This window comes from Monodon monoceros, unplaced genomic scaffold, assembly GCF_005190385.1.
Source record: "Monodon monoceros isolate NGI ecotype Baffin Bay Population unplaced genomic scaffold, NGI_Narwhal_1 Super_Scaffold_16, whole genome shotgun sequence".
NCBI lineage: Eukaryota > Metazoa > Chordata > Mammalia > Artiodactyla > Monodontidae > Monodon > Monodon monoceros.
The window spans coordinates 2309366-2337334 of NW_021703772.1; the positions used below are offsets into that span (position 1 = coordinate 2309366).

The window sequence follows — 27969 nt, forward strand, 5'->3', positions numbered from 1 at the left end:
AAGGGATTTCTTTTTTTTTGGTGATGGAGAGGGGGGAAAGCTTCCAGGTAGATAACTGCTTTACCTCGGAATAATAACATTGTTGCTGCTCTGCTTTCGAGTCGTTCTGTCTCTATTTCTTTTTCTTGTTTTACAGAATCATTTAAGTGTTCCAGGCAGTGTTACAACACAGAATGTTGGTGAGGATGCTCTTGACTTTCATGCCAAGGCAGTGACTGCCACGTCAGCTTTCAGAAGAGGTACTCTCCGTGAGGGTGAGGACAAATCATTATCGTAGCTTCTGGAGACTTTAAATACCAGAAAAAGAGATTTTAATATCAGAAATGCATTAAATTTTCTCAGATGCGTTTTCAGCATCTATTCAGATGATTCTATTTATTTTCTTTTTTGACTGTGGGTGGGCTGAACGGCATGGCTCGGGAGGATTAGGAACAAGTTTAATGCTTCTGACACATATTGACAGTGTGTCAACTGGTCTTCTAGTCCAGAAATAAAGCCTCCTTGTCATGTGCTTTATTCTTTGGAAACCTTGCTGGATTTATTTTTCTTATACTTTACGTAGAGTTTCTACTAAGTTCCTAATGAGACAGGCCTGTGTGTTTGTTTGTTTCTTTTATCTTCGACAGGTTTTGGTTTATCATTATGACAAACACTGAGGTGTTTTCTCTTTTTCTGAACTAGTTTCTGCGTGATGTTCAAGACGGTCTCCAGCGGGGGAGGCTTTTCCTCAGTCCCCAGGGGAGCGGGCACACCAGGGGTGCTACTTCCTGTCTGAAGGACCCTTGAAAGTAGAAGAGAGTCCCCGGGACAGAGCCCACCTGAAGCCTGACGTTTCTGGAGGCGCTTCATGAAACATTTGACAACCATTTTTTCCCAGGCTTTGCTCCTCCCGATTTCAAAATTCTTCTGGGGGAGGAAAGTTACAAGCCATCTGGAGAGCCCCTGGTCCCCCTGCAGATCCTGCCTGGGGCCATCTTGGCTTCCCTCCCTCTAGTGAGGCCTCGGCCGCTGCTGCGTCTCCCAAGAGGCCCTGGTCACCTCCACAGGCACCCAGGGGGCCAAGGCAGGGGCGGGCGACAGGGATTTAGTTCTACCAGCACCCTCGCCCACGGGCAGTGAGTGGATGGTGCCTTGAACCCTGGCCTGTGGGCCTCAGGGCCCCACCCTCACCCCCCTAGGCATCCTGGTGCCTCCCTCCAGCCCTGCCAGATGGGGAAGCCCCCCAAGAAACTGGTTCCCTTGTCTTTTATTGACTTTTTTCTCTATTGCATCAGAATCTCCTGAGTAAACTTCCACTTGGGACTGAGAAGTGAGAGTCCAGGGGTCTTTGCCAAGGATCGGTGAGGTAACCCTTCCATCTATTTATTTATTTTTTTGGTACTTGGGGACTGGGTAGAAATGCACAGACACCCATGATTCCCAGAAACCGGGCCGAGGGAAAACGGCCATCCTGGGAATTGGTCTGGCCTGATTTACGGCGTTCCCGTGACCCAGGTCAGGGAGCTGAAGTTCACGGCATTTTCCTGGAACCCACGTACTCCTAAATGTCCAGCTCACTGCAAGCCAGTCCCTCTTTCAAGGTGATGTGCGATTCTGCAGTTTCCTTACAAGCAACAAACGTCAGCCACGTGAAAATAAAGCAACCGGGATGAACCTGTGTCAGAATGCCTGCCCACCGTCACACAGACCTTTTTTTTTTTTTTTTAACTCCTGTTTATTATCTTGTGTTTCAAAGCTTAATTCTACCTAAGTTAACCAGCTCCCGTGTATATACCTGCTTACAGAATTAGATTACGATTTACGCAAAGGTTGGGGAATGACAGCTTGGGCCTGGGCCAGGTCCCCTGCTGGAGGACAGGCACCACATAGACTTTTACTTTTCTCTTCTTTGATCTGCGGAGCCGATTCATTTTTACCCCACGGAGGAGGCTACTGGAGGAGCGGGAGTCTGTCCCGGCGGGTCACACTGTTGGAGGAGTCTTGGAAGTGGCCTTTTATCCTTGGCTAAGCCCTGCAACTGGGGCTCCCCTCTCCTCTGTCATCAGGGCTCCTTGAAGGGCCAAGTGTCCACCGTGTCTCATCCCAGAATGAAGAGACAGAGCTGGCTCCACTGTGGCCTGAGACCACGACGGTCTGCAGACGTCCCATCTCCCCAGCCAGGGTTTGCCCACTTGATTCAAGCCATTTAAGAGCTGGGAAAGCCAATGAAAGTATTTCCTATTTTTCACATTGTTCCCTGAGTCTTCTGGTAGTAAGAAAATAAATCATTTCAAGCTGTGGATGCCCCGCCGTCCTTCATTCATTTTTGCGCCTTCATGCATTCTACACCAAGCCATGGAAAGAGCGTACATGAGTACTGGCACTCCACAGGGAGGGGCCCAGTGTGGCAGAGAGAGAGGAAATATATCCCAGTAACACAGGTTCACCTGCACCTGGAGGGCTCAGGAGTATGGGAGCCCAGGGCAGGTACCTCTCTACCTGAAGCACAGCAGGCATCCAGACAGTGCTCACCTTGGCCTTGTCAGGGAGGAAGCCTCTGTAGGTTCTCCAGGAGAGGAGAAAAGGGCCAGAATGTATGTCTTCATAAAAATACCTGCCGGCACTTGGAAATGGACCGGAGTCGGGGTTGGTGCAGACTGGACCCAGCAGGGAGAGAGTCAGTGGGCCAGTGTCCAACCATGACACAAATCATTGCAAAAGTTCAGCCTTTTGTTTAGAAGCATAGGGACGCTGCAATGTCTCATCGGGCTGCATCCTAACGTTTTTTCCATTCTTTTGCAAAAGAAGAACATTAAATACTAAATTGGACTTTTTAAGCCCCAGTAATGTGGGACTGAAGCGGAACACTGCACTTGCAATTAAGATACCACAGGAGGAAAGGCGAGGGCTTTAAGCAAATGAGGTTTCCATTGTACTGGACTTGGCAACGCAGGAGGCGTTAACGAAAGCGCCTAGAGACACAGCCGTGTCCTCGCACTGTGGCTTCCCTTGAACAGTGGTGGCGGCTAACCACCCCCCATCCACACGGAGTTGCCAGCCTTGGTCCGCCATTCCTCAAGAAACCCGTCATTTGGGAAGATGTCCCCACCCATCATCATCTTGCCAGGGGCCCCGCGTCTTCCAGAAGGGCTCCTAACTTCTCCAAGACACAGACCGAGTCCCAGCCTGGTGTAGAACTGCAAGTGAATTATGATTTTTTTCCCTGAAGAAATATGATCAGCAAGGTTAGAGCGAGTTACAAAACAGCTCTGAGACAACACAGTCCCCGGGTTTGGGGACGGGGACAGTAGACCAGAGAAGCCCAGACTTCCAGCCTCTCCCAAGTGAGATCTGACAAAACACACTTCGTTATTTTGTTTCTGGCGTTGAGATGTTCCAGAACATTCCTTACTGGCTCACTTATCAAATATTTCAAAGATAAATGTGACTTTTGGTCGGGTTTGGCTTCTGCCTCCCTGGCGGGGTGACTTGGTAACACATAGTTGTGTAAGGGGACATGCAGGTGTGAATTTCTGCTGTCTTCCCAGCCTGCCGCCTACAGCCAGCCCCACCCGTCCCCCACGCACACCCCACCCTCTGGGTGCTCTCAAGCTCCGTTCCCTCCACGTGGGGCTCCTCTGGCCACTCCCTGCCCAGGCCTGCTAACCCTTGATCTTGGCGGGATCCCTCACTCCATTCAGTCATCTGCCCAAGTCGCCTCTTCAGAGAAGCTTTAAGTGACCACCGTGACACCAGCCTCCTGCCACCCCACTCCCTGTCCCTGGCTTTATTTTCCTGGACAGCACCTGTGACTACTGAACTGACATCTGCTTCTTAGTGTGTGTTCCTGCCTGCTGTCCCAGGCCAAGCCCCGTGGTGGCGAGGACCATCTTTCTCTTCCCGGAATCCCAGCCTCTAACTGGGAGGCCAGCACACAGACAGAGCTCCATAAATTTCTGCCAAACGAGGGATCGAGTCCACCAAAGCGCCGCACCTTTGTCTGGCCTTCCCACGGCGTCCAGGAGATAAATCCACCGCTTCTTTGTTTGCAAACCACTGTCACAGCACGCTGACGTCCGGCATCATAACTGGTGGCTCACGTATCTGTCTCCCTGACTGCGGGCTGGGGGGCGGCGGGGGGCAACTCCTCCACGGGGGAGACCAAGTCATGATCACCTTTAATCTCCAGACCCAAATATAAGGGCTGCAAACAGTCAGCGCCCAACAAATGTGTGTGCAACGTGAAGACAGGGCTCTGAAGAAATAACTCCATCGCATAATACCAGCTATTCTGAACTACCCCACGCAGTGTGTGCTCTGGGCCGTATGTCTGCGACCTCAGATTTGCCACCTGCAGGAGGGGGAGACACGGTCCAGAAGGTGAACTGGCGTCTGCCGGACCCGACGTGCCCACCTCCCCCACCCCCAAGGCATGTCCTATTTCATAATTCTCCGTTCCAAGAACATCCAAGGCCTGCTGTTTGAATGACCTTAAAGATACATATCTGTATCAAAGTAATAGACATTGAACGCACCAAAAGAAACAGGATCCCACTTCCCTCCATAGGGTTGGCCAAAAAGTTACCAGATCTAAATGCAGATGAATAAAAAAGATGCCTGAGTCCTGGCTTTACAGCTCAGGCCACTGTCAGCCCAGAATTCCTGCCCCTGGAAGGAAGGTAAAATGAGCAAACCAAATGGCTTTTGCCTGGGCCAGCCTCCAAGTCAAAGGACCCAAAAGTTGGCCCCAAACAGAACTAACCCAAGGCTCCCAGCTAGGGGCCCTCAGGGGGATTTGACACCAGCAGATCATGGAGGGAGCGGGGAAGGCAGGACCCTCGGTGGGGACCCACTGCCCAACACCTGTTCCTCTTTGCATCAATATGACAGGAACACCTCCTGAAAGTTTTTTTTTTTAATTGTAGTAAAAAACACATAGCATAACAGACTACTATAGATAACCAAAAGGGCCTACTGTACAGCACAGGGAATTATACTCAATATTTTGTAATAACCTATAAGGGAAGAGAATCTGAAGAATGTATATATATATTTGCAATATCTTGTAAGTTCAGGTGTACGGCAGAGTGATTCAGTTATACATACGAATATGGAATATATTCTACATATGTATAGAATCAGTGAATCACTGTGCCGTACACCTGAAACTAACAAGATACTGTAAATCAACTATATTTCAATTATTTTTAAATGTGAAAAAAAATACACGGCATAAAATGTGCCATCTTTACCATTTTAAGTGTATAGTTCAGTAGGGTTTAGAATATCTACACAGCTGTGAAACCAACCTCTAGAACGTTTTCACCTTGAAAAACTGAAACTCTATACCCATTAAACAACATCTCCCGTTTTCCTCTCTGCCCAGCCTCTGTCTTAGGAGTCTGACACTCTAGGGACTTCATATAAGTGGAATCAGACAGTATTTTTCTTTCTGCATCTGGCATATTTCACTCAGCCTAATGTCCTCCAGGTTCATCCATGTTGGAGCCTGCGTCAGAACTTCCTTCCTTTTTAAGGCTGAATAATATTCCACCATATGGATAAACTACATTTTGTTGGTCCGTTCAACCCTCAGTGAATGTTTAGGTTGCTGCCAAATTGTAAATGATGCTGCTATGAACGTGGTGTCCAAATATCTCTTGAAAGACCCCCCTTTCAACTCTTTTGGGTGTTTACCCAGAAGAGGAGTTGCTAGATCACCTGGTAATCCTATCTCTAAGTTGTTGAAGAACCTCTGTACTGATTTCCACGGCAGCGGCACCCTTTTACCTTCCCACCAATGGTGCACAAGGGCTCCAGTTTCTCTCCCTCCTTGCCGACACTCGCTGCCGTCCTAGTGGGTGTGAGGTGGTACCTTGCTGCGGATTTGATTTGCATTTATCTCATGATGAGTGACGTTGAGCATCTTCTCCTGTACTTGTTGGCCATTTGTATATCATCTTTGGAGAAACGTCTACTCAGGTATTTTGCCCATTTTTAAATCGATCTTTATCGTCATTGTTGTCAAGTTCAGAAGTGCTTCATATACTCTGGACGTTAACCCTCTCAGATACACAATTTGCACATATTTTCTCCCATCCGTAGCTGCCTTTTCACTCTGTTCATTGTGTCCTTTCACGCACAGAAGAGTTTTAAGTGGACGGAGTCCCGTTTGTCTATTTTTGCTTGCATTTGCCTGTCTCCTGAAAGTTTTACTGAGAGAGCCCAGATTGTTCTTTTTGGACGGGTAAAATTCCATCTCCATGGGGTAAACAAGCTGCAGCAGCGGCAGCCAGTGCCAGCACTTCTTGTGAAGTCCCTCGCGCCCTTGACTGATTTCCCTCCTGTGCCCTCGCGTCCACGGTGCCCCCTCCTCAAGTGAGCCACACACGCGGTGCTTCCTCTCCGTGGAGTCCTCCCTGGGCTCTGCCTCTGCACAAAACACCTTCACTTTCAGGCACCTGCATCCCCCATGCCCACTCGACATGATCTGATTGCCCACGGACACCACGGTCCACCCGTGCCGACCACACAGTGTCCCCCCGTCACTGGTGTCAGCGCGGGCAGGACCCACAGTGCAGGGCGTATGGCTGCAGCCGTGCAGAGCCGTTGCGTTTGCTCCTTCTTCATCCCCTGCCTCTCCACACCCCCACCCCATCACCGGACTGTCTTGGGGACTTGGTGGGTACAAGCCCCGGCACTCAGGGCTCCCCCAGTACTCTCCAAGCCATCAGACTACGTCCTGTCTATGCTGAGCCCGGCTAGCCACGTCTGCGGGGGGGGGGGGGGGGGCGGGGACAGAGGAGAGCATGGGGGTCCTGGTCCCAGAGAATCACCCAGCTCAGAACACAGTGTATCTCACAGACAGAGCCACGGCCAGAGCCGCTTTGCTGCCCACCCCACCCCCCAGCATCTTCTGTCTTGTGAGGACCAGCAGCTGTGGTCCAGTCACTGATGGCGTGATGGAGTGACGTTGAGGAGAGGAGACCCCAGTCCGGGCTGATCCTGCGCACAAGTTCTGCGTGACGTCCCCTTGCTGAGACACCTCTGAACCAACACCACCGGGCTCGGGTTTTGCCCAGCGTGTACCAGCTCCAGGCAGGTGGCAGTTTGGGGGCTTGGAGCCCACCTGCTCTAGACCCCACCCCAGAGAAGGCCCCTGGGGCCTCGGCAGATGACGCCCAAGGGCCCGGGAGGCCTCCGGGAGCCTCGGGCTGGTGCAGCCAGAGGAGTCCCAGTGACTCGGGCTTACATCTGAGGGACTCATGTCTGGTCTATGTTGGTCTGTGTTTGTCAGGAGAGGTGGTCCAGGAGTGCCAGCCGCCTCCCTGGGCTTCCGTTAACTCCATTCCTTCTTTCAACCATCCTTTCACTCCCTGTGAAGAGCCTCACTTGGCTGCGGGGGAGGCTGCCTGGTGCCTCGGTCCTGCCGGGCGCCATGTCTGGCTCTTCCTCTCTCCGGCCTCCACCTGACACATCCCTACCCTTTGGTTCCAGGCGCCCTCCTGCCCGCATCATCCAGGCCTTTGGGGATGCACCCAGAGACCTCTGGGAGGGATGCTCTGCCCCCGGCCTCCCAGCCCGCTCATCAGCTTCTTTCTGGTGAGGACGCTATTGCATTTCTGTCCTGGGTTCGAGGCATTTCCCAGGGGTGATGTAAAGCCCACAGCTGGCGGCCAGCCTGTCCAGCCAGCCCTCAGTCTCTGGATGCTGTCTGCTGGCAACTAGCCCAGGGCAGGCAGGCCGGGCATTCCGCAGCCCTGCAGTAGATGCTTTCTTCTGTTTTCTCGAAGGGTACTCAGCCTCGACTCTCTCCCATCACAGCCCACCCCACGCCAGGACCCTGGCTGGGATTCTCCTTATTGCACCCCTACCCTCAAAGCCACTGCATAAAGCCTTGTGAGAAATGATTATTTTACTGAGTGTGTGTGTGTTTGTGTGTGCTGAGGGCAAAGGAGATAGCACTTAGTGTACAGCACTTCAATCCTCAAATCACAAATCACAATCCCGCCCCCCCCAAATCACAACCCCGCCCCCCCCCAGATCCAGATGTATCTCTTCCCGCTATTCTCCCCTCTGCTAGGATGCACTGAAGAAGTTTCTCTCCCTCTCTCTCTCTCTCCCCCCACTTCCCTCTTCACCCCCTCCTTTTGCAGACAGAAGTTCAGGAGCTGTGTTCCTTCCAATGTCACAGCCCCCCCTTCCGGCAAACTGCCACAGGCTTCTAGGATGGAGAACGCTTACAGGGAGAGGCCGACTCTCTGTTCTCAGCAAACTCAAGGCCCCCCAGCTTCCAGGAGCATTCCCCTCAGAAGGCAGCGAGGGAACTATAAATCACAGATACTTTTTCCTGTCACAAGACAAAATGTGCTTTTGTATCACAGATACAGCATAATTTCTTTGTGTACTTGGTAGGGAAACAGAGGGTCCTCCTGCAATCCCCTCCCCTGCATTTTTGCATCATACAAACACACGCTGTGTACAAACCACATGCCCGGCCTCGGGCTGGGCCAGGCTGGTGGAAGTATAAGCAAGACGTGGTCTTGGAGGCACTCGAGAGATACTGGGCAGTCAGACGTGCCTGGAGAGAGTTACAGCAACAGGGCCACTGTGAGGGGAGCATGGCGGGGGTCACAACAAATGCCACAGTCCCCCCAGAGAAGGGGACATGGGACGGGGGTACCAGAGGGGCGGAGGCGGGGGCACGCTAGCACAGAGCATGAGGAGATGGGTGTTTTCAGGACACAACACTAGGATTTGCTCATTCACTCCACCTGTTCCAATGGAACACCTGTTCCAGGTAGCTCCCCTGCAGGTGCAGAGCACCGTGTGAAAGGGACAGACCTGCCCCCCTGGTGGAGCTGATCGGGGAGGATGCCCGGGGTTAAAAGTGCGCAGAAGCCGCAGCCACGAGGGAACCTGGAGCAGTGCTGAGGGCAGGGGGTGGGGTAGCGGGATGGCCAAAGAATCGACGTTCGACGGGGCCCAGGGGAGGCGGCACTTCGTACGCCATGTTACGGATATTTCTCCATCAACCATGGAGGTGATTAGATGAGATCAGTGACTTGCAGACATGCCCTGGCTGACTAGGTGACGGATGTCCTGAACGACAGGATAACACTACACACCTACCAGGAGGGCCACGACCCAGCATGCTGACATCACCAAAGGCTGGTGAGGTTGTGGAGCAACAGGACCTCCTGGTCAGCGCGGGGGTGGGGGTGGGGGCGGGGGCTGCAGGACGGTGCAGCCACTTGGGAAGAGAGTTTTATGCTTTCTTACAAAACTAAACCTATTCTTTCACCCTGTGATCCAGCAAACGCACTCCTTGGTATTTACCCAAAGGAGCTGAAAACTTACGTCCACACAAAAACCCACACGTGGAGGTTTTTACAAGTTTTATTCACAATTGCCAAAAACTTGGAAGTAACCAAGATGTCCTTCAGTAGGTGAATGGATAAGTAAACCGTGGCACATCAGACAATGGAACATTATTCAACACTAGAAAGAAATGAGCTATCAAGCCCTGAAAAGACATGGGGGAACCTTAAATACATGTCAGCAAGACAAAGAAGCCCATCTGAAAAAGCTCCATACTGTATGATTCCAACTGTATGGCATTCTGGAAGAGATAAAGCTATGGAGACGGTAAAAAGATCAGGGGCTGCCAGGGGTTGGGGGGATGGAGGGATGAAAAGGCAGAGCACAGAGGATTTTTAGGGCAGTGAAACTATTCTGTATGACCCTACAATGGTGGATACACATCATTATACATTTGTCCAAACCCACAGGATGTACCACACCAAGAGTGAACGCGGATACAGACTCTGGGGGATGATGACGTGTCCATGCAGTTTCATCAATTGTGACAAATGCTCCACTCTGGTGGAGAGGCTGCGTGTGGGGGTGGCGGACGGTATATGGGAAATCTCTGTACTTCCCCCTCAATTTTGCTGCGAAAATTAAACTGCTCTTAAAAAGTAGTTGAATAAAAAGGATAAATTAAATAAACAAAATTTTTTTTTTGTTTATTGTTTATTGTCCTAAGATGGGCCCAGAGGAAGGGCCCCAACCGTCCCCTGCTGGGCAGGGCACTGAGTGACAGGAAATGTTCCCTTATTGGGAAGCACATCTGATCCATGCTGGCATTGTGTAGACAGTGGGGAGTCTTCCCTACTGACAGAGAGCATTACATCTGCTTGTTTATTTACACCACACATTTAAACAGGTAGCAGGGATTCTCTGGGTTAGAAGGAAGATGTTTCTAATACCACAGCAAACAAAACAAGCTCCGGTGACAAGTCTATAGGTTCACCTCGTCCCCGGGCTCTGTAACTTCAGAGGCTTCACCCCTGCCTAGTGGGTTGATGCCCAGGAGGGTAACCTCGGTTGGGGAGGGTTTAATCCATTTCTGGACCTGGGGCTCCTGTGTTCAGGCTGAATCATGACCAGCCTGCCTTGCTGAATCCTGACAGCACGGAAACAGAAACGCACAGGTGTGGCGACCTGTGGGGGGTGGCCGGAAGCAGAATCAGCCTCCCCCCACCCCCATCCCCACCCTCCTGGCAGAGAGCTGCATGGGCTCCCGCAGGCAGTGGGCAGGGGCGCAGGAAATGCCACCGGTGCACAGCCAGCATCCAGGCCCAACCCTTGCTCTCTCCCCAGGGAACGGCACGTGGGGGTCCCCATCTTGTCTGAAATAGAGATCCCCAGTGTGACCACCCATCCCAGGAACAGGAGGGGGCGCCTCACGTTTTAGACCAGCTGCTGAAGGTATAGACCACCTGCATGCACTTCCTGGCTCCGCCCACTGCAGCTAGACCGTCTCAGCTGAGGCCCCTCAGTTTCCCCATCTGGGCATTGGGAGTAAGGGCACACACCTCACTGGGCCATTCTCAGGATTAAAGTAACTCTACGTGCCAAGTGCTGGGACCCCTAAATGCTCCACATCACAGCCTCAGCGAGCACCCTCACTGGTCTTCCTTTGCTCCCTGAGCTTCTCTGGGGCAGCATGGCTCCTCCCTTTGTACCAGTCTGCGGGGAGAGAGGAGGCCCCTCACATCACCACGAGGCCAGGCCTGCGGTGGGAGGCATCCCTCCGAGCCACCCCCAAACCTTGGTGCCACCCAGCTGCACCTGGCGGGCTTCACAAACCCCCTTCCTTGGCACCCGGGAGCTCAGAGAAGGGGGCTGCTTGAGGGGAGGTGCCCAACGGGCACTTCAGAAGGGGCCGAGCGCAGGGCGTGGAACAGGGTCCCTCCTATGCCCGTGCAGGCTGGGCAGGGTGCACCAAGGGGCGGGTGGTCCCCAGGCAGGGGGGACCCTGGCTCCGTGTCTCTGCAAAGCAGCCAAGGCCTGCACCCGCCTCCCCCAGACCCGTCTCGGCCCGGCTGTGCCCCACGGCACCAGCTTCCCTGTCCTGGTCCCACCTGGTCTAGGCCCCGGCCCGCGTTCCGACCTCCTGCACCCCTGTTCCCCCGGCCCAGGCTGACCGTCGGGGGCAGGGCGCCGCCTCCTGCCCTGTGCTCCTGGCGCCCCACTCGGCCTTCCTGCTCTGTTTATTTGCGCAGCTAGAAGACAAAAAGCCATCGCTCTGACTCACTCATGCTCCCCCGTCGGCTCTGATTCATGCAGGAGGCCCACAGCGGGGACTAACCCGGCCGTTAACCTCCTGGTTTCTTTATGTCTCTACAGCAAAGGCAACTGTGGTTTCGGATTGAGAATTCAAGCACAGCTCACTGCATCCGTGTGCTCACGGGTGTACTGCAGAGGACAGACAGCCTGGAGGAAAGTGCCTACCCAGGGCTTTCCCTCCTGGAGACCTCAGGGCCACTTCACCCGGCGGTGATGGAAACTTACAAACATTTCAGTCATCTTTCTGAAAAGGATTTGGCCATCTGGCAAGGGTGGTCCCAGCATGTGCCAGAAGCCTGCATCCGACGCAGCCCAGGGTGTGAAAGAAGACAGCCTCAGAGCAAATTAGATTATGGTTCAGAACTGGAAAGGAAACGTAAGACTCAGAGCTGGGGGCTCAGCCCAGGGACACTAGGTTGGGAGGTGCAGGTGTGATTCAGATAGTAGGTGAGGCTGCAAACCACCGGGGTCCAGGCTCCTAGAGAACCTGACTTGTCAGGATGGGAGGGGGCGTAAACCCACCGGCACCGCCAGCTTCTGCTTCAGTCCTGAACGTGTGCCGTTCACCCCGAAGGCCAGGAGCGGGGGGTGACTGATTTGAACCTTGGATTCCAGTGACTGGTGAGCACAAGCGCCTCCAGAAGGTAAGGAGGCTTCTCTCTTGGGGTTCCTCTCAGTCTGGATTCGGGGACAGTCAGTTCACTGTATTTTCTCCACTTGCTTCCACAAATCTGAAGTGGTTTATGATTAAGAGCAAATACAGAGAAGAAAAGAAAGACAAATGAGGATGCTGAAACCAAACCGAGGGCGGGGTGACCACAGGGGAAGAGGATGAGCTAATTTCTGTAATTAAGCGCTTATGCCGATCTGCCCGGGAGATAAGGGCAGAAAGCAGAAAGGTACATGGTCCCCCCCTGCCCCGCCCCCACCAGAAGAAGCCGGCCTGGGGTCCCGGTAGGGAGCCCAGCTGGGCCAAGTTGATGGGTTCTGGAAGAAGACATCAAATGATCCCAGCATTAGAGGCCCTCTGAGAAAACGGTGGACAGGGGACAGGGTAGTGACGGTGGATTACAGAAGATAACAAAAAATATATATTTCACATGTTACTTCAGTAGGAACCAAAGTTGTGACATGGAGTGAAAGTTCCAGCGAGGGCGGATCTGCAGGAGGGCAGAAGGCTGTCTTGCAGGAGCCCTGCTTTACCAGCGTGGGCCTGCGGGTAGGAGGGTTAACCAGAGTCCAGAGGAAGGGATGCGTGGTAAGAGCCTACCACCCTCCCTCTCAAACGTCCTGCTTGGTTTTCTCAAATTGCATAAGTGATACATGGCATTTGCGGAAAATTTGGAAAATAAAGAAAAGCAATAAAAATAAGAAGGAAAGGAAGATTTTCCACTAACATTCTGGTCTAGAGACACGTGTCCTTACCTTTCTCTCTCTCTGGACGAACATACCCATGCAAGCACACTGTGAATTTTCAACCTGGGATCATATGTTCTGTTCCATTGTATAACCGTTTCCCTCACGTTATTAAATATTTGCTTACGATACCAAATCTGCTGACGGTATAGTGTTCCAGAATATGGCTAAACCACACAGCTTATTCAAGCAATTCATTCAGGACATTTTAAACATTTCCCTCGTATTAACAAAGCTGATATGAATGTGTCTGCTGCTAGGCAGAGCCACCGTGATTCACTCAAAGATAACTCCTAGAAGTGCATTTGCTCCATCCAAGCTTATTTCCAATTTTTTTTTTCAATCTTTTTTTACCTACTGTCAAAACCTCTTTAGAAAGATTTTACAATGTATCTTCTCCCTGGCAGGGACAAGAGGACCTGGTTCCTCACCGTTTCCTCAATAATGGGAATTATCATTATCTCTATGTATTTTCCACTTTAGTAAAAAAATAGTATCCTCCTGTTTTATTTTGAATTTCTTGGCTACTGTTGAAGTTCAACACTTTTATATGTGTATGACCAACTGAATTTCTTCTTTTGTAAGTTCATATATTTTGCCCTTATTTTCTACTGGATGATCGTCTTTTCTCTTATGGATTTTTAAGGGCTCTTTGTCTCATAAGAATATTGATCCATTATAAAACACAGCGTAAACATGTCCTTCCCAGTTCATGTGAAAATTCTGGATATCCTAGTTTTTTGGTATTTGGAAGTTTCATTTTTTAACTGAGTTGCAGTTATTCCTTTTGTTCGTGACTTGTGTCTGCTGTTCCTCAGGTGACCAGCCGCAGGGGCCAGGGCAGTGAAGGCTCCACATCAGCACCGTCATTTCCGTCCCCTCCGTGTCCACTGTCAGGCTCTGCGGCGCCCCTGCTGCGCCCCAGCCGGTGGGCTGGGGGTGGACACACGTGTCAGTGATCCCCGCCGGACAGAGCCATGGACCTTGACGGGACAAAACGACATTCATTTTGTCCGCCAGGATTCACCAGGAGGCCTGATTTTCTATTAGCTTTGACAGCCGATGTTTTCATGGAGAGGTTGGGTGGGTGGACATTGTGACACCCGACTGGCTGCAGGGACAGTGAGAAGGACGGGGTAGGTGGGAGGGGGCACCCTGTGTGTGTGCACCCAAGGGTGCCGACTTAGTTCCCGTCACCCGGACGGTTATATGAAAACCAGCTGCAGGAAGGATGGAGCCCACCCGCCCAACATGACACTGCCCTACCCCGGGTGCTGGCCCAGTGTCCACAGTGTGTGGCACCCAGGGGGATATGGTGAGCCCCTGGTTCAGTTACTCAGAGCAGAGGTGGCCGGAGAGTGGAGCAGTGTCCCCAGGTACAGTAGCGCTGGGCTGCACTCGTGAATCAAAGAGCATCCCCTCTGCACCTGGGCTCCGTCCTCACAGCTGCAGGAGGAAGCACGTGGCGTTGATGCATCGGGGCCCCGGGACAAGATGCGTTTGGCTTGCGGGGGTGACCCGGGTTCTTGTCAGGCGGCGACACAACTTAACTAGGGGGCCGGCAGGCAACCTGAGTCCTGTCCTCCTGCCTCAATCTGAGTTCTCTCTCTCAGCAGCTTGAGGGAAACTGTCTGCCTCTCTTCTTCCCCCCCTGGTGGTTTTCTTTTGGGGGGAGGGGTGCACAGAGGACCAGGAAGGGGGGAACTGCAGCAGCAAATTTGCTTTCAGCCACTCACCCCTCCTGGTGAGATCCTTTCGGACCTGCTTCATGTTCTCCTGAGCCCTCCAGTCTGATTCTCAAAGCACAGTCCATGAGCCCAACACTCTCTCTGGGGTTTCTGCAAGTGTCTCAAAGTGCTGACTGCATGACACCATGAAGGTGATGGTGTTTTTAGAAGCGGAACTGAATCACGGCGGAGGAAGCACTCTCCCACCCGTCTCCCTTGGTGGGTCTCTGGGACACAGTGGCTCAGGAAGCAGGTGAGGAGTTAACTCAGCAGTGGGGGAAGGAGAGAAAAAAGATCAAAGGAGAAAAAACCACCCAACTGGCCCCGAATGATGGCGTGCCACCCCTTTTCCCATGTCCCTCTCTCTGGGGGCAGGCCCCACCATGCTGGTCACATGTCCACTCTGCACTGGGCTAGGGTCCCAGCCCTTAGAAGGTGGCACTGGAGAAAGAGAGGGATTTACCCAAAAGAGCAGCGCAGGGCCACAGGACCCCTTTCTCAGGAATCACCAGCTCGGGGTGTCCACAGCATCCCCTTTGAGGGTCTCTGAGCCTGCGAACCAGACTGAGATCGGCTCACTCGTGGGCAGGCCCTGGGCTTTAGGGAGCCCATTGCTGGACGCGATGGGTCCAAATGCTCCTGGGCCACCCCTGCAGCAGGTGTGAAGATGCTCCCCATTCTTGTCTGTTGGGTCGATGGCTGGCAGTGCAGAACCTTGGGGCCACTCCCGCCCCTGCGTCCCTCCCCCCCGTAACCCCAGTCCACCGTGGAGAGGCTGCCAGAGACACAATCAACAGGCCGCCAAGTGTGTTATCAGAATTGTCTGAGGGACTTTTTTTATGAACACATTAGGAAAGAGATTTCAAAAGGAAAACGCTTTTAGGCAACACAACTTGACTAGATGAGAAGCATCTGACAAGCGCTGAATCAAGTGGATAAGCTGGATTACGTCTCTGGAAAGTGGAGAAAAGGTAAAGGTCTAGCACACCTCCACCCCCAAGTCCCATCAAGTCGCCAGAGAGGGCCACAGTCTGACTCAGGACTTTTTTCTTTTTTTTTTTTTTTTTGCTGGTAAAATACACAATTCATCATTTTAACCATTTTAAAGTATACAATTCAGGAGAATTTTACACTGTTGTGCAAACATCATCGCTATCTAGTTCCAGACCTTTTTCATCACCCCACACAGAAATCCCACACCCATTAAGCAATTCTGTCCCGTTCTCCCTCCCCGCCAGTCCCTGGCAACCACGAATCTACTTTCGCCTGTTCCGGATATTTCATGTCAATGGAATCGATGCTATTTGGTGTTTTGTGTCTGACTTCTTTAACTCAGCGTAATGTTTTCAAGATTCACCCATGCTGTAGCATGAGCCAGGACATCACGCCCTCTGGCTGAGTAGTTCTCCACTGTATGGAGAGACCGCACTGTACTGACCCCTTCCTCAGCTGACGGACACCTGTATTGTTTTCACCTTTGGCTATTGTACACAGCACTGCTATGAACATGAGTGTGCCCTTCTGTATGAACACCTGCTTTCAATTCTTTGGTGTGTACATACCCAGGAGGGAATGGCTGGGTCCTACTGGCTCTTGGAATTTTGATAACCGCAGGACTGTGAGAAACTTACCCCATCATTTTGCAAGGCAGGAAAACTGAGTCCCAGCGAAGCTATGACACACCTCAGCCCAAAAATGCAGGGCTGAGAGCAGGAAATTGATGTCCACTGCATGTTCAAATTCAGGAAAAGTCCTGTTTGGATTCTCAATCCCCTGGACCCAAGACAATGGGTTTTTCCCAACAGACTCACTTGGGGACCTAGCCCGCCCCTACAAGAGCAACTGCCTTTGCTTTCTGTCTAATTAAAATTTCCCCCAATAGAAAAATACCATGTCAGAGAAATTCACTAAGGGAAAGAATTGCATATGATTTGTTCTGGAAACAGTGATTTCACTGAAGCGCAAAATCCATTGGGGAGAGGCTCGTTGACCACATGTAGTCGTGAACATTTAAAACCTCCAGAATTCACATTGTGAAGAGTCACGCAGGAGAGAGCACGGTGGGTGCCAGGAGCCAGAAACACACCAGCTTTGCTCTTTGTGTCCTCACTTCCCCTTTGCCTCTTTCTGGTTAGCAAAAGTGAAATTATGTAATTAACATTGAATGATACTCGCTGTAACTTTCAAAAAATACACAACACAAGCTGACTGTCCAAGAGCTTGCTTCATAAAATCTGCACATTGACACGCTTCTGAGGAACGAGCCAGGAGGATGAACTCTGTCATCCGTGCAAATAACGCTTTATTACCATTCAGAGAACTCGGCGGCTCCAGCAGAAGGATGCTTCACAAGATGGCCAGCATGGTGAGTTGGCTTCTCTCAGCAAAGCCAGGCGCATTCTGTTTCCCCTGTGAACCTCAGTGGTGGGCGGGTGTCATCTCCTGGAAGTCTGCTGTCTTTGGACTAGCGAAAGCTTCAAAGTGAAATTTGACAGTGGGGTTATCTACAGGAGGAGGAAACCAGTGCTGAGTTCCCACGTCTTCTCGTTAACCCTGGCAAAGGCTGAGCCACGCTGGCTGACGCTCAGCCGTTCGTCCGCGTGACCTGAGGGCAGATCAGCAGCAGCTCCGAGGCCGGTCCGGCCCAGCTGAGCACCCGCCTCCTGGGCTCCCCTCGCCTATGCAGGGTGCTCGCCTCAGCCACCGAGCTCTCAGGGACCTCTGCTTTCTCTGGTACCTGGGGCACCCGCTGCCTCTGGCAGGGTCCTGCAAGTCGGGTGCCACCTCTGGGACGTCTGGGATGGCCCTCTCGGGGTGACGCTGATGCCCCGGGGCAGGTGGCAGGTGAAGGCTCTGCAGGTCCTTGTTAGGTCATGCGGCCCCGTGGCCTCCCGCCTGGGGCATCATCACAGCAGCGTTGAGGCAGCCCTACTGGATTTTACAAAGTGTCCCTTTTCTGGGAAGGCCGGGAGGGTGTTTGTTCTGATAAACCACTGTCTTCTAGGTTTCTCAGGGATCCCTGGGGAGACGCGATGGGTCTCCAGGGACCAGCAGAGGGAGGTCCACGCCCGCACACACACCTGATCCTTCCGTTTCCTTATTCAGGGGCCCCGATCCCCTCAATCGCCCTATTCCGTGTGAAATTCTCCACACATCACTTTTCCCGTTCAGATCTTCACTTTCTCTTTTACTTTGCCATTCCTGAAAAAGTTACCTTTGTCATATATAAATCATAAATGATCGATTCACGTTTCCAGAATTGCTGGAGACACGTAAGAAGATTAAATTTACTCAACAGTGAAATTATGTGAAATCGTTCATTTTTGAAATGTAATAAAACAAAAGTGGATGTCGCATAATAGTGATCTTTGAAACGAGCAGATAAAAATATCACAGCCCACGCTTTTTGCTTATTGTTTAATTAAAAGAAAATCTCTATCCTCAAAAAATCGTCTAAAAGAGAGTTCCGGAAGCGGCAATAATTTAACATCCGGCAAAATAGCCTTGAGTTAATTCTGCCCTTAAAATACTTGACTGCGTGGACTCTTTCCACAAGAGGGGTGCGCGTGGAGATCCCGTGCAGCCCCACCACGGACACCGTGAACGATCATCCCGGAAGCGCCTGCCGGTGGAGTCACCACATGGTTTCATGCAGTTCTAGGTGGTTGAAGCAGGTCATTTTGCCCAAGAAAAATCAACAACACAGGACACACCAGGCTTTCTAGGGTACAGATATCCATTAGGGGCACTTTTGTTCTAGTATCAGTGGAACAGTTTTCTTAGAGGAGAGTCACGATCGCCAGCTAAGGAGAGGGCGTCACCCAGCGCACAGTTTGGGGGGCGGGGGGTCTGGCTGCACATCTATTACTGAACTGCACTGAATTTCCAGAACACCCGGGCCTGCTCTACTCAGGGAACCTGAGACGGGGTGTTTATTCCCCACGCCTGTTTGTGCTGCTGGCGCGGCCTGAGGACGGGCTTTTTGTTCATCCTTTATCACTTACTGCGATATGAAAGCTTTCGTGGACTTCAGTTATTAATAATGCTAGATCTCAGCTAAAGGATAAGCGCCAGAGAGGATGCGGGCTTGTAGGGTCCAGGCGGGGGGGCAGCTGAGGAAGAAAGGCTCACCAGACAGAAAAACGCACGAAGGATCCAATCTTCTTTCTTAGGTTCCTGCCGACGCATACAGATATGAAAAAGGACAAGGTGCCCATGTGTATTCTGAAGACTTTCATTAGTTACGACCCGATGTATACGTAGTAGGCAATTTGGGATGATTTAAACTCAGGAAAATTAATCTTCAGTGACGATGTTATATGAATAGAGACGTGGCGATGCTCTCAACTCGAGAAAGAAAATAAAGCCCTTCCCCCCTCCTTTCCTCTCCAATTTGCAGTAATTTTAGGCATTTCCCAAAGAAATGATAAGCACCTGTGTATTGATCAAGGCAATCTCATTAGGAATGGGATTTTCAATGCACACAGCCTTCCGGAAGTGACCCAGTAAGCACAGGTCTTCCCAACCCTGCAGGCTAGCTTTCCCTGTTACTCTTCCCGAGTTAAAAGTCTGAGTTATGGAAGCAGACGACTAGGTAGCAGGCACTTTCGCGCCCACAGGGCCAGAAAGTCAAACAAGGCAAATGGCTTTTGACTTCTGATCCCACTACACTCCCTGCAAACAAATCTACTTAAAGAGCTGAGATTAATGAGAGGAAATAGCAGCTCAATGTTCATTTCTAGAGCTCGTGATTGAAAGAACATGATGCCTGCTTGCATTCTGACTTCCAGAATGTTAAATCAAGGTCGAACACACACAGAAATCCACCACGGCTGCAGAGGCAGAGACTAGAAACTATTGGCCTGTGTTTTCTTTCAGGGAGTTTGTTTATTTTACAAGCTGTTCCTCAAGGAGCCCTCACTTGTCTCTGGAGCAGGCAAAAATCTCTTGAATCTCTAAGAAGAGGGACATACTCAGAGAGAACTGAACAGAAAGGCCAGTGTGGTGTTTCATCTATGCAGCAATAGAGAAACAGCACGAACAACAAAACTTGGGGCATTTGTTCTCCACGGGGAGTCGGACAAAGGATCCCCACACCTCCCCTCCCCAGGCGCAAGGCTGAACACCCACCACCGGTTTCCCTTCTGAGTTGCTCTCCCTGACGCTCCGGAGAGGCCCTGGCTGTGACCCCAGCACAAACCTCAGCCCTGGGCTTGGGGCTGGTTGTTTGGTCTCTATCGCAGTGTTAATAAAATTAGGGGTTTTGCCCAAATCTTTCCCATCAGTCACACACCAGATCTGCACGTCCGGAAGAACAAATGTGAACCTTCTATCGCAAACAGCAAGGAAAAGGAATCTAATGGCAGACAACATAATTTACCATTTCTCCCCAAAGATGTAGGTGGCTATTTTTAAGGTCGAATATGAGCTCAAAAGAAAGGAGGAGTATTTTTCAGAATAACTGATCTTGATAACTTAAAGCTCGTTGGGCTCAACCCTGTCCTTCATTCAATTGATGGGGAAATTCTGGTCTAAAGAAAGGAGGGATGTGGCCAATTTTAGAGGCATTGCTCTTAGGATGTGAGAAGTAAAATTACCATTCTACAGGAGACATCACGAGAAGCTGGGTCATCTAAATCTTTCCCTGATCAAATAACAGAGGAAAACGATATTATGGGAAGAAACTGAACAATAACAGCCTCCACAGACACCATGCCTCGCTCTCTCAATCCTGTTCCCTCTTACACATAATCACAGGATCATGTTATTCTAAACAAGAGAGTTGCAGATAAAATAATACAGATTTCAAAGCACGGAAGACATTGTTTTGACTCAAAATGACTCTATTTTCAAGTAACCACGAAACATTTCTCAGGTCGGAATAAAGTTACGTGCTGGCTTTTCCAGTTTCTGATCGAGTCTCCTTTTAGCATGACAACTGTTAGCAATCACTGAAGAAAAATCCCACCATGCCTTAGCTGACATCAGCATGGAAATCGCAGCGTTAATGTCACTGTATCTCACTCCAAAATAAACATTAAATTAAGGCACATTTAATATAACTAAATTGCGGTCAAAGACTTACCCAAACACAAAATACGTTCCTATTAAAGACAAACAAATATTAATTTAAAATAACCATGACTCAGTTTACGATTTGATATCTCTCTATCAGTCTCTCTCTCTCTCTCTCTCTCTGTCTCTCTGTCTCTCTCTCTCCCCATCCCCCAACTGTGTACTAAGACTTCAATCTCTACACTTCTTGGATGAATAATTTTGATAAATCATCGGCTTCAGAACAGTGTGTGTGTGGGGGGAGATATGTAAGTCAATATAGACTTAGTATCTTAAAAGCAAATGTTGTATCAGTTTCAGGTGAATATTTCCTGAAATTCCTCTGAAAAATATATTCGTTATTAGCAAAGGGATAAATGTATTGATTGGTATTTCTCCTCTAGATTTCTGGGATTCTACTCTTTGTTTTAGAATTAAAAGGAGCCACTTTTAATTCATTATATATTGCAAATATGAGAAATTCCTAATATTCTGAAAAGTGAAATAATGCAAATGATATCAGGGAAAAACATGGATTTTTGCTCAAAGCACATTTTTTTGGGTTTATTACTCTGAGATAGGCATAATCATTCCTTATATAATTTGCTCATTTGAATATAGAAATTTTTAAAATTCCTGTGGAATATCTTTTCTTTCAAACTTTTTATTTTGAGATAATGGTAGAGTCACAGAAAGTTGTAAGGAACAGTACACAGAGATTCCCTTACACTCTTCACTCGGTTTCCCCCAGTGGTAACACCTCAAAAAACTATAATACAATATCACAACCAGGAAACTCACATTGATACACTCTCCAGACCTTATTCAGATGTCGCCAGTTTTACACGCACCCGTGTGTGTGTGCATGTGTGTGTGTGTGAGTGTTTCATTCTATACAGTTTTATCACATGTGTAGACTCAGGTGACCATGTGAAATATGTTTTTAAGCATTTCCTGCTTTTAGTGTTTCATCTTGGCTTTACCTTTGAATGCATCCATGTCTGTATCTCTTAGATTCTATGTCTTCTTTATGGCTTTGCTTCTTGGCTACACTAACGTATTCATCTCTTCTTTGAATTTTATTGCCTCATCCGTGAATTCTTTGCTAGCAGAAAGCTTTGTATTTGGTTTGCTTTCTGCAGCACATTTATCCCTTCCCAGGACAAGACACAAACATAAACAGACTTTCCAGCATACACTCACAGGGTTTTTAAAGACACCAATGAGAATAGATTAATAAAAATACTAAGCTTAAAAACTGTCATAAAAGTTCAGCCTTTAAAACTGGCTTATTAAAATATTTGTTTTTTTTTAAAGCCCAGATTTAAACTACAGTTATGAGTTATAGTGATCTGCTCAGAAAGAGTTTACTTTATGATCTTTTCACCAGGCGAAAGGAATCTGGCATCTGTGCCGTCTATCCAAAATATAGTGAAGCAAGGAGGATGAAAACTCAATTCTTTCAGGTTCAAGACTTGTCTGAAAATAGCACAGCTTTCAGAAAACCTCAGTAAAGTACTACATTTCAAATGACCTCAAACAGCCACTCTCCAAGTCCCAAGCCTCCGGCTCCCACTCTGGCCAGATGGGTAGCAAGACCTGCTTCCTGCAAGATTTAGAGTAACTACAAACATTTAAGGAAACAATACCCACGTAACAGAGGTCAGCCTCTACATCAGATCTTTTCAGTGGGCATTTTATAACAAAACATCATTTATATTTCAAGTAGCTGGGCCATTCATTCTACTTCTTCCCCTGACCAACCAAAAGCTCTCCTAGGATTCTGCATTTCCATTCACCATAGGGGATTCATTTTCTTTCAGGACCAGCTAGCATTCTGAATTTAGCCATTAACGAACACCTCCAAAAAGCCGATTTTCAGGAGAGAGGAAAAGGCTTACACATATCGGATGGTTAGAGGGTCCTACTCTGTTCTCCAAAGTAACTAAAAGTTCTTAGGGAAAAATAAGTAGTATTTTGAGGGTGGGAACCTACTGAAAATCTATGCAGATGGCAGAAGTTAGAGAGATATCGTCTTTAACCACAAAGCAGAGAACATGAAAAATGTCTGATAAGTAATCATCACCTCCCCACACCCTCCCAGCCAGGTGCCCCGCCAACCCTGCACCGAAGACTCAGGCATTTAACGAGAAAACTGAAAACTCCTTTGGAGATGTTCAGATTAGATGAACCCTGCTGACTGTCCAAAGACACCTGATTTATTGTGTATTTGTATTTTTAAATACCAGGCCAAAGGAAAGAGTCAGGATAAACATTAGCACCAGCAGTACTCTGATTCTTCCTGTGTTTCTCTTTACATCAAGGGGCAATTTCGGCGTCTAATGTGGCTGCTGCTCATCTAGACACAGCTTGTCTCATATCGCTCAATAGACGTTAAAATCACATACAATCTATGGAAAGGTCTAGAAATTCCTTACTAATACATACACCTAATGCGTCTTAAAAATGTTGCAAATAAATAACAAATGGCATGGAGCAACATTTTCAGGAAATCAAACCAATTATGACTGTATTTATACTCATACAGACTAGCAGCTTAAAAACAGAAAGAATGCAGAAGCTTGTCGAACATGCCTGATAAGTAAAAACAAGGTGCGCCCAGGATCATCAGTGGGTCAAAGATTTTCCCATTTCCCTTCTCCTCTGTACAGAGTGGGTATCTATCCACCTAAGGAAACTGGTTTATCAGACCTAGTCAGTTATATTCAAGTACAGAAAAATAAAAATAAATGGGCCCCATGGAGATCACTTGCTCTCCAGCTGAATGTGTTTATCTCTTACATGTCAGGGACTTTTTTCCCAAGAAAACTCTTAATGCTTTTCATTTATTCATTATAAGTAATACCTTTTATTTTTATATAATGTGAACTGTGCTCTATGTCTGATTCTCTGTTTTAGGAATGCGATTCTTTTCAAATGAATTTCAAAAGATCCTACGAAATTCCTGCATTAAGGTAATACCTCTTGCTTTTGTTTTCAATAATTTTCTGGAGGGAAGTCTTAATGATAATTCTGTTGACTTTTTCCTTCAACAAAGCTATATATGTGTATGTTTTAAAAAGACGACGTTCCTCATCTGTTTGTTCTTATTTCAGATGTGCTATAAACTATGCATGGTAGAGAGGGTAAATGGAATTAACTAATGGAAGCTCATAATTTAGGCAGCAAAAACCAGAATTAATGTATTATCCCACTGTAGCATTTTAGTACTCGGCCAATCCAAACTTTCTTTCCTAGGGAAATATGTGATTGAGACACTTTCCATCTGCTTTTGACAAAGATAGGAGAAGATCCCCGTAAGTTATTCTCTGCTAAAAATTCTTTTTAAAAAGCCTATAAAATGATTATTGTCTTAGGGGCCTATTTCACCAAAAGAATTTTCAGTGGCACAGAAATAAAAACTAAAAAAATAAAATAAAATCCACCTGTGCTAGATCAGCCTTTCAGAGCCACAGCAAAAACATTTGCAGATATTATAAAACACACAGGAAAGGAATGGATATGCTTGGGAGAATGGGCGGCTGCACGCTCTTGATTAATCTAAATTCCTTCTGTGTGAAGTGGAGACGTGAATAAAAACACTGCACGATGAGCGAGAAACTAAAACATACCAAGTACGAAGGATTTCTAACCCGGCTCTCTCTCCACCAAAAATCCTGCACCCTTCACTCCATCGTCTGAGAGAGGCGTGGTCACAGAGCCTTCTGGAAAGGACAGGACAGCATCTCCGCAGTTAGACATTGCCTAAGGGGCTTCTAAGGTGTCTGGTGAAAAGAGGCCGGTGCAGGACGTCCTGAGCGCTCTACTAGAGGAATCCAGAACTTCCAATGCTCTCGGCAGCCGTGTCCCTTTGCCTTCTCCGGCGCCGGGCCCTGTCGCACCTCCTCCCTTTCCCTGCAAACCTGTTTCCCAGCCTGGACCCCTCGCGCTCTCCTGCAGGGCCGAACGCTCGGTCGCAGCGCGGCTAGAGCCCCCTCCCAGGCTCTCGAGGTTCAAGGCTGGGGCCAGAGGCTCCCAGCTCCAAGGTCCACTCCACCTGCCTGCGGGCAGCCGGGGTTCCCAGCGGCGGTGTCCGCGCTCCGGTCTCCGCGCCTCAGCCTCGGCCCTGTCCTCCGCGCTCGGGGCGCGGATGGTCCCCGGCTTTCGGGCTGCACTGGCCCCCGGAGCCGCCAGCAAAGGGCAGCGTCCTCCCGCCTTCCCCAGGCAAACCCAGGCGCCGCCGGTCCGCACCTCTGCGCCCACCGGTCGGGCCAGGGCGCCGACGGCCGGGTCCCCGAGGCGCGGGCCGGGACACCCTGCAAGAGCAGTCGAGGAGAACTGGGTGTCCGCACGACGAGCGCGCTCTGCCACTCCCCGGGAACGGGGCGAAGCCACAGCCTGGCACGGCACGGCACGGCCCAGGCAGCTTCCCGGGCGGCCTCCGCTCCGAGAGACGCAGTGGGTAAGCTGGTTCTCAGATCTCTGCCCCGGCCGGCTCCGGGCAGTTCTTCTGATGCCCACTCCCCCGACACTCACCCACAGGCCCCCACCTCCACAGAAGCAAGGACGGAAAATACCACTGTCACCAGTCGGCACGTTCGCGACTGACACCCTGCCTGGGAGCTTGCACAAAACCACAGGGGTGCCCCGGCACCTGGAAGCTTCCCGATCGACCCCCGTCTGTCGCTAGGAGGAAAAGCGCACCCCATCCTCGCCGCCGGGGCCCGCCCGCTGAGGAGGGCGCCCGTCGCGCGCGCAGCACCTACCCTGGCGCGCCGGTCCGGACGTGGGTGGCGCGGCGCTAGTGGGAGGCGGACATGGACCACGCGCCCTCCATGCGCCACACGGAGAAAGCGTAGCTGAGGCGCTCGTGGGCCACGTAGCTGCAGCTGGTCATCTTATTGTCCATCTCGTCGCTCTGCAGGACCTGGTAGAGGAAGTCTATGTACCTGGCGGCCAGCTTGAGCGTCTGGATCTTGCTGAGCTTGTCCGAGGGCAGCGTGGGGATGATCTTGCGCAGCGCAGCGAAGGCCTCGTTGAGCGACTGGGTGCGTTGGCGCTCGCGCACGTTGGCCAGGATGCGCTGGCTCTGCAGCTCCTCGAAGGACTGCGCGCTCGGGCTGCCCTTCTTGCCGCGCTTGCCGGGGGTCGGGCTGCCATCTTCGCTCGACTTCTTGCTGTAGCGCCGTTTCCGGCCGAAGCGCTTGGGCTGCCGCTCGAGCTCCTCCTCGCTGGTGCCCAGGCTGTCCACGGGGGACACGGGCGAGCTGGAGCCCTCCTCCATGGCGCCCGCCCGGCGCGCGTGGGGCTGGGGGCGCCGGGCGCCGAGCGCGCGCCGCTGGCCAAGCCCGCGGTCGCCGAGCACACGCTCTCCGAGCTGCTCGAAAGGCTCTGATTTCAAGGCCGGCTTGTGCAAAACCGAGGTCTCCCGGAGAGGAAGTTATTCTAACTTTTTTGGAAACCCTAGCCGGGCTGGGTTGCTAAATAGTTGTCAGGAGCGAGGGCGGCGCGCTGATTGGCCGCCGCGCCCGGGGGCAGGGCAAGTTCTGGGGCCTTCGCTGGCCGCCCCCGCCCCCCGGCGCGGCACTTTCAGTTTTGCCTCCCCCTTAGGCCCCGGCCGCGGCGGGCACCCGCGAGAGCCGGGCCCTCGCGCGCCGCCCGCGCCTCCATCCCGGGCCCTGACCGCTCTCCGGCCGCGCCGCGCCCTGGGCTCAGCCGACCCGGCTTTGTCTGCTCCTTAACTGGAGATCGAAACCCGCCGGGCTGCGGGGTCTCTCCCGCGCCGCGAGGGGTGCGGGTGGCGAGTCCTACCCTGGAGGCGCTCCCAGGAGGTGAGGACGCGGCGGGGAGACCCCCCCCGAGGGCGCCCGGGCCAGTGTGCGCCTTGCTTGCTCCGGGGCGCACAGCGAGTTCGCGCCGTGGCCCGCACGTTCGGCCAGGGGTGGGGGACGTGCGGGGCCAGTAGCCCCGGCGCCCAGACAGCGGGCGTGCGGACACGCGGGTGCCCTTGGAGACGCCGCTCTCCACGCACGCGACGCGGGAATCCGTGGAGACGCGGCCTGCTCTGCCCAGCAGTTGTATGGGGGAGTTTCTCACCCCAACTTGCTGGGGAGCCCCGGCCCCGACGGCCTTAGCAGGCCGTCCTTCTAAGTGCGTTAAAACCTCAGCGCCACCGCGAGCCTCCGCGGGAGCGCCCGGCGCCCACCGCACCCACCTGCCTGGCCCCCGCCGGGGGTGCGGGAGCGGGGCGGGGGCGCCCTCTAGGCCGCGGTTTGGGGCCCCAGCCTCGGGGCCCACTATCTCCTTCGCAAATCGGCTGTGGACAGAGGGCGGTCTGGGGAGCCGCGCGGCCTCCCCTGCGCTGGGCGCCCGCGGGGCAGCCCGGGCGGCCGCAGAGCGGGGGCCCGGCCTCGGCGGGCGACACCGGGGACGTCGGCCCCGCGCCATCTGGACGCCGAGCGCGGGCGCGTTTGAAGTGGTTCGGGGGCTCTTTGTTCGCCAGGCCGTTCTGGCTCGGGGCCTGGAGGTGGTTTACGGCCTGGATGCCTTTGAACCTATTCCCAGGTGACCAGGGCTCAATTAGACCCGGGCCTGAGCGGGGCTGTCAGGCGAGCCGCGTGATCAAGGGCGGGCTGGGCCCTTTTACTGCAGTTGAACTCGGGGCCGGCGTGGCTGGGCCTCGGCTGCTCCGCGGGGCCCGGCCGCGCCCACCGCGTTAGGAAACCCGAGGGCGAGCGGCTGCGTGTGCGGCCCGGGCGGCCCAGGGGGACGTTTCCCACCCCCGCAGTTAGCAATGGGAGACAGAGCTGGGGGGGAGAGGCTCTGTGGCTGCGTCAGAGCGCTGTTGGTTTGCAGTTTCTTCCCCACCCGCGGGCTTCACGATCTGAAAACTACAGGATCCTAAGACTACGGGGTCCTGGGGAGTCGCCGCGCCCAGCCCGCCGCGCCTGACCACCTCCTTCTCCAGCTCTGGTATGGCGCTCAGATTACCCAGCGCAGCAAAATAGCTTTCCATGTCTCTTTAAAAGTCTAAAATTAAAACTTAAGGAACAAAAGAGAGAGTGAGAGGGGCGTGGGGAGCGTCCTGGCCTCGCTGGGTCCCAGCCTTCCCGAGGCTTTGCGCGTCTAAAGGGCCTGCGCCGTATGGGAACAGCAACGA

General features: G+C 51.6%; 2 protein-coding genes across 2 annotated transcripts in view; one reads left to right on the plus strand and one right to left on the minus strand.

Annotated features, from left to right (window-relative positions):
• The window catches only part of TWIST2 (twist family bHLH transcription factor 2), a 49678-nt gene extending 23418 nt beyond the window's left edge, over positions 1-26260 (minus strand). Inside the window, exon 1 of the mRNA XM_029225988.1 lies at positions 25577-26260. Within this exon, the coding sequence (XP_029081821.1) occupies positions 25612-26094 (483 nt within the window). The 5' untranslated portion in view covers positions 26095-26260 and the 3' untranslated portion in view covers positions 25577-25611. The remainder of the gene's footprint in view (positions 1-25576) is intronic.
• Positions 26093-27529, plus strand: LOC114896986 (translation initiation factor IF-2). Its single transcript, XM_029225597.1, is given in 7 exon segments — positions 26093-26112; positions 26421-26601; positions 26717-27055; positions 27057-27150; positions 27153-27185; positions 27188-27338; positions 27340-27529. Coding segments are annotated over 7 exon segments (1008 nt in total).
• Positions 27530-27969: the final 440 nt, after the last annotated feature.